The sequence below is a fragment of the Vipera ursinii genome, assembly GCF_947247035.1.
Source record: "Vipera ursinii genome assembly, chromosome: 13".
Classification (NCBI taxonomy): domain Eukaryota; kingdom Metazoa; phylum Chordata; class Lepidosauria; order Squamata; family Viperidae; genus Vipera; species Vipera ursinii.
This window is the reverse complement of record NC_139526.1, coordinates 11,098,635-11,105,451: the sequence shown is the minus strand read 5'-3', so window position 1 is coordinate 11,105,451 and position 6,817 is coordinate 11,098,635. Positions and strand designations below refer to the sequence as shown.

The window sequence follows — 6,817 nt, the reverse complement described above, 5'->3', positions numbered from 1 at the left end:
CAGTAAAAGAGTATTAAAAATCCTCCTTTGCTGCCAGTTAACAGCCCTCTGGATTCCTGCAACCCAGATCTAGCACCCGAAGCTTTATTTGTTAGAAAAGAAGGTTTTTAAAAAGCAGATCGTGCACCAAAGAGCAGGCTTGAATCTTGGTGAGCAGGAAGCAAAGCTCAACAACATCGCTAAAATTCAACTTTGTTGTTTGCAAGGTGGGGGGGGGGGGAACTGTCCATTCCTTAAGGGAGAAAGCAGCTCATTACAAATTCCAGCGATGTTTTGGCGCCACCTTGTGCCAAACCAGAGAAATGAGCCTAACTTCCCCCCAAGGTCAAAAAAAGAGAGCTTCGGTTATAATTGGCACAATTCACTATTGCTGCAATGATTCCAACAACCCCTCATATTAGGGAACGACCAAGGATCTTCTAGCTCACTGTTTCCCAATCTTGGCTGTTTTAAAACGAGCGAATTTCAACTCCCAGATTTCCCCTAGCCACAAAGACAGGCTATGCCTGAGCCAAGAGTAATGAGCGTGCACCATGAGCCTAGCGAGGTCCTTTCCTACTGTTGCCCGTTTTCCAGTTGCCTCGTCTTCTCATTCTCACGCTTCATTGGATACACCAGGATTCCTCATAGCTACCTTCATGCTCACTGCTATTGTTGGGCAACCCCCAGAAAGTCAAAAACAATGAAAATGCAGGGGTAGCTCGCTTACAGGAAGTCCCTGACTTACGACAATTGAGCCCCAAATTTCTGTTAATCGAGACACATGTTAAAGTGGGTTTTGCCCCATTTTACGATCTTTCTTGCCCCAGCTGTTAAGTGCAGCGGCACTGCAACTGTTAAGTGAATTTCCCCATTGACTTGGGGTGCAAAAAAAAGAACACAATGACCCCGGGGCACTGCAACCATCACAAACGTGAGTTGCCAAGCATCCAAATGTAAACCATGTGGCCATCGGGATGCTGCAACGGTCGCAAGCGTGTAAAACTGTCATAAATCACTTTTTCCAGTGCCGTTGTAATTTTGAACGGTCACTAAGCAAACTGTTGTAAGTCGAGGATTAACCGTATTACAGTGTGTGAAGGCCAAGTGCAGATGCACTCCTTACAGAAAAGACACTCCGTCTTCCTTTTTTAAATTCTGAATTACAGATTCACGCCCTGTGCTAAGCTGTAATGCAGCTGGTGCAGCTTCGTATTTTAAAACCTGACCAAAATATGATTTACTCCTCTGTGATCCAGGACAACATACAAAGCAGGTTGCTGTTTCTTTTCAGAGCCATCCCAAATGAAAGAGAATAATCTCTGTAAGGTGTTTTAGCAATAGCGAGCAGTAGCATTTAGACTTATATACCGCTTCAAAGTGCTTTACAGCCTCTGTAAGCGGTTTACAGAGTCAGCATATGTCCCCCAACAATCTGGGTCCTCATTTTACCGACCTCGGAAGGATGGAAGGCTGAGTCAACCTTGAACTGGTGAGAATCGAACTGCTGGCAGTCGGCAGAGTTAGCCTGCAATACTGCATTCTAACCACTGTGCCACCGCGGCTCAAGAAAAGGCGTTTTAGCCATAAGTTCTGCAAAAACTTCATATTGGACTCAGGAGGGATAAGGAAGGGTGCATTTGTCAGTGCCAACTGCTATCCAAGGCAGGCTTGTTTGAACCTTTCATTCTTCTCATACCATGGACAAAGACCAGAAACTCCTAGCCTGGCAGAGACCAAAAATAAATGATTGGACAGGTTAAGTGTGGGTACGGCCTCACGGCCCAGATTCTGATTTGAATTTGGGCATAAGGATGAACAAATCCCATTTTGGATAGATGGTAGTTCTGACAGTTGACCTCTTAGATGACCAAGTTGTCCGCCTGTCCCGCGGGTGACTAGAGTGCACAAGAAAAGACCAAGCAAGCCGGTTTTCCAGCCAGAGACGGTAACAGCTTTTAATTAGACAAGTCAGCACACCTGTTAAGACAAATAACTGATTGCCTCTTTCTGGAAATTCCTTCACATACCCGCTGGGGAGAACAATTTTCCTTGAGAAATTAAAACTGTGCGCGCCAGCCAGAGCTTCACTATTCATGGTGGATCTGCTGTTTTCCTCCTGCCGTGACTATTTACATTACAGTACCACGTTGTGATCAACCAGGAGGCCAGGAGTAACTTGGGGCTTTACAATACGGACAGGTGAGCCCAAGTCCAGAAAGGCAGTCTGATTATTTATAGATTTGTACATTATACAATACATACATATACATAGAGAGAGGTTTGTGTGTTTACACAGATACATTGCTCTCTGAAGTATTAAAAATTGATCGGCCTCCATTCTATAAAAAAATACCTAACTCTACAAGGTAGAAAAAGAAAAGAAAAAAAAATCTTTCTCTTTCCAAGTATACACTGATTTACACCCAAAGTTTCTTCTGGAAATGTTACAGTATGTGGATTCTTCCTGCAAACTCTTTTTTTTTTTTTTTTGGAGGTACAGAGATACCGGATATTAGTAAGCGTGTAAGAATGTTTGGGGTTTTTAGAATCCCTTTATAGTGGAACGACGTTTCTGCGTTTCTCTGACCATTTCACCTCCACGTGCAAGCCATTTGGAAACCATTAATAGGGGAATCTGCTGATTTCTTTTTTTAAATTCCAACGGCCTGGTTCAAGGAACTGCAAAGTATGCCAGTGGCCCAACAGTTGGATCAAGGGTGAGAAAGCAAAAGTCAGTGGCTTTGGCCTAGAGCTATTCCACCCTTCTCTGCCAGGGGCATTTTCAAACTCGCATTATGTGACTTTCATCATACTGTCCATGAAGGGACTCAAGAACTCAACAGCTTGATGATTCCAAAGAAGGGAGAGGAATAGCATATGATCTCTTTACACCCCAGGAAAACCTATCTGCATATGTGGGTCACTCAGACACGAGTCTGGTTGCCCCGTGCGTTGTGTGTCCAAGTTGCACAATTGCTTTAGAGAGGTGGACACCGGAGGAGAGACAGAAGAAGGCATGTGTAGAAACATACAACCTCACCTCGCCAGGGGCTTCTGAAGATTCTCTCTAAAATAAAGCACCTGTGAAGCAGGATTCGCTCACGAGAGGTATAAGACACCCTTTTCAAGTTCCAAACAGTGGCATTTAAAATAATAACCCCAAGAAGCAAGCCTCTTTTAAAACACATTTGAAAGGGTAGATTTAAAACACATTGAAAAGCTTTTCTTTTTTTCAGGGGAAATAGTAGCCTGCTACGGGCAAAATTCATCTTCTTCCCTAAAATTTAGGTTGGAGGGAAAGTTGACTTGTCCCCAATTGCTTGTTTATCAGACTTCCATCAATATACAAAACTACTTCAACCGGAGAAGGGAGAAGAGCAGAAGAGTTTTGTGCAGATTCTGTTTTTCCTCACCTTCCCAAAGGTACAGATGCAAAGCTAAACTAATAATAATTCAGTGTTTCTATTAGAGCTTGAACAGGTCCTTCTAAGCCATGTGATGTGTTGGTGCCAACAGACAAAACAACTCAGTTCTTCCGGTCTGTAATGTCTCCCCCCTTCCTTCCTTCCCTGTTTTTATTATTTAACCGACGCATCCGTTGCCCTTCTCGCCTTAAAGTGGTTTAAGTGAACGAAAACACCGAATGAGAAAGGGTGTGAGATGGAAGGATGGAAGGAATCGGTTGCCGCAAAGAGGGATGAAGAATCAGCTCCGCTTCCACATTCAGCATCATCAGCTGAGCTTCCTCCTCCTCCTCCTCCTCCAGCACGGCCATCGCCAGCTGGCCCCAACAACCAACTTCATCACCAGGGCTGCCACCCACCAAATCATCCAGAAGACCAAGGCCTGGGTTTGATCTCTTCCTCTTCCCCCCCCCCCCGCCCCTTTCACATCAGCCCACCATAAAGCCACCTCTGCGGAATGGCTCCCCTCTCTGGAGCTCCTGCAATTCATCGAGTTTTAAGGCAGACAAGCCAAGAACGGGAGCTCCGCCTTGTGCAAAACGGTGCGAGAGACACGGAACCGGGCCGGAGTTCAAGGCAGCCCCCTTTTTTCCTTTCCACTGGCCAAAGAACCCAGACAGCTTCAAAAAGGAGGGTGATCGGAGGGCTGATGATGAAGGAGAGATGATTAAACAGAGGCCGGGGAAGGCAGGGTCAGGAAGGGATCTGAGAGCGTCTTCCTTTTACTGCCGTGCTACAACTTCCAGGTGCCAAGGGATCCAGCTACCTCCCACGCAGCACAAGCCTGCTTCTGTTGCTTGTGGACAGGAGAAGTTTCCAAGAAGGCTATTTCAAGGGGCCACCCAGATTCTGCTCCGTTCCTGCAAAAGAGGGGCAGGTGTATGTTCACCCCCACCCTCACCCCTTCTTCTGTGACTCCCTTTCTTTTTTCTAAATTCTTTTTGACACCCCTAGCCCAGTTCCCACAAGCCAGAGGGTTCCAAAACCCATTACAATCCGGACAGCCTTACTTAATGGCTGGTCCTCTCTCTCTCTTTCTCCACCCCAAGTTCACTACGGTCTGCCACCCAACCACTCCAGCCGTGAGGTTTCCTGCGCCTTCTCCATAGAGTGAGGACTTGGCCAGTATTTCCTTCTTCCAAGTAGCAAATCCGCCACACCCACGTGACGCCGGGTTTGTGTTGTTCTCAACTCTTAAGTCTCCTACTTGACTTCCAGGATGGACGGGTTGGTTTCCATGATAGCCACAATGATTCGGTCAATGTAGTCTTGGAGTCGAAAGTTGATCTCTTCTTGCTTCTGGATTGCCTCCATCAGCTGGAGAGGAAAAGAATCCAGCTTATTTTTTTATTCCCTCCCCCCTCCCGGCCCAAATTTTACAAAAAGTTTAACGAAAATCTGAAAATGAAAGGGGTATCATATAAAAGGTTGAAAGGGTGCAATGTGTAGCTGGGCAGCTAAAACATGCAGTGAGATTAGCAAAGACCAAGACTACAAAGTCAACACTTTTTTACGTATCTTTTTCCCCTTCTAGCCCACACTTCCCCCTCCCTTTTTCCCCCTCTCCTAGTCCCCATTGTTTTTGTTTTTATTTGCATTTTATATTCTGATAAATTAATACAGTGTGGATACCTAATAGTTCTATTCTTTACCCTTCATTTAAGTTAGCTGGTATACTGGTATAAGACCCAAGCTTATTACTGGAAGAGCACTCTATTATGTTCTCAGTGCAGGAATATCTAATGCCAGGCAATAAATGGGTCACTGGCGGGGATTTACCAAGTCTTTGAAGTAAAATATTTATGGCAGATGTGGCTGGAAGAATTATCAAGGCATCTTCAATGGGTCTGGTTTTCTAGCACCCCAAGAGCCACTGAAGCTGGTGCATTAGTCCGAAGCATTCCTCAAGCTGCATTCTTGGAAATGCAACAGAGCTATGCAACATTTTGGATTCCCTGAAGGACACCTATCTTCAGCTCATTAAAGCAGCCCTGTCTGTTTCCAGGACTGTATGGCAGCACACCCTAGAAAACAATCCCATCCCGATAGGAAATCTACACCAGATTATCTCTCATTTGCTTTGCTGTGGATTCCAAGCAGCCTTTCAGAACTGAAGTGGTTCTCAGGAAACATGGGAAGAAACACAGCTAAATGTCATCAGATAAATGAAGCTTTTTAGCTCTGAGCCAGGGCTCTCAAATTTTTGGCAACTTTTAAGACTTGTGGACTTCAGCTCCAAGAATTGCCCAGCCAGCATGGCTGGCTGAGGAATTCTGGGAGTTGAAGTCTACAAGTTTTAAAGTTAAAGCTTTGGACAGCCTTCCCCAACACGGTGTTTAAAAATACACCTGGGGTTAGAGAGAGCTCCATGGAGAGCCCTGATCTATGGGCTATATCCCTTCATAATAGGCTCACCTACAGTAACTTTCTAAAGACAGTTATGAGTTCCTAAAGAAAAAAAGGATCTGGTAAATACTTAGTTTTATCAGCGAGATAAACAGAAATCCTTCAAGCGTCTGTCAAAACCAAAGTAGCCCTTTTCTAAAGTGGATTCTCTTAAATTGCCTCTCCCAACACACTCAGCTCCACCTTTCTTGCTTGCAGGGAAATAGTCCCGGAAAGTCCCAGTGAAGTTGCCACCTTTACCTCGTCTCTGGAGACCGAGCTGATTTCCGCAGCCAGAGATTCAGAGAAGGAAGCTGAGAAGAGATTCTTGGCACCTTGAATACTGAGGTTTATGATCTGCCCGTTCAGCTCATCATTCTGCTCCTTCAGGTTTCGGTTGTCCTGTTTGCAGAGAAAATCCCCCTCTGGTCACCTGGGTTTCTGCTTTAACCAGGAGGCCAGAACTAGCTGCCTTCCACAGAGGCCAACCACCCAGAGCTCTTTTGACCAAGGTTCTCTCTGTTCGAATCTTTCTCCAAGTCCTCACCCCATGATTGTTTTAACTAGACCAGGGGTAGGCAACCTTGGCTCTTTTATGACTCGTGGACTTCAACTCCCAGAATTCCTGAGCCAGCATGGCTCAGCTTGGAAACCCCTCCCTTTCCCCTCAGCATGGCTGGCTCAGGAATTCTGGGAGTTGAAGTCCACAAGTCATAAAAGAGCCAAGGTTGCCTACCCCTAGATGGTTGCCCTTGGCATATCAGGAATTCTGGGAGTTGAAGTCCACGAGTCATAAAAGAGCCAAGGTTGCCTACCCCAGCCCTAGATGGTTGCCCTTGGCATATCAAGAATTCTGGGAGTTGAAGTCCATGAGTCATAGAAGAGCCAAGGTTGCCTACCCCTGAACTAGACGGTTGCCCTTGGCAAATCAGGCACTGGGGAAATTCAGGCAGTTCCAATGAGTATCCAGATTTATTCCAAGTCTA

General features: G+C 45.6%; 1 protein-coding gene across 3 annotated transcripts in view; it reads right to left on the bottom strand.

Moving 5' to 3' along the window:
- Nucleotides 1-1,920: 1,920 nt before the first annotated feature.
- RAB11FIP3 (RAB11 family interacting protein 3) overlaps nt 1,921-6,817 on the bottom strand; it is a 76,659-nt gene continuing 71,762 nt past the window's right edge. For 2 of the 3 annotated variants that reach the window (XM_083372761.1, XM_083372762.1), the window contains 3 exons: nt 6,093-6,233; nt 4,654-4,763; nt 1,921-4,306 (listed from right to left, as the gene is read on the bottom strand). In XM_083372761.1, the coding sequence (XP_083228887.1) occupies nt 4,180-4,306; nt 4,654-4,763; nt 6,093-6,233 (378 nt within the window). In that variant the 3' untranslated portion in view covers nt 1,921-4,179. Of the gene's footprint in view, nt 4,764-6,092; nt 6,234-6,817 lie in introns of all 3 variants that reach the window. The other variant, XM_083372763.1, reaches the window with a different exon arrangement.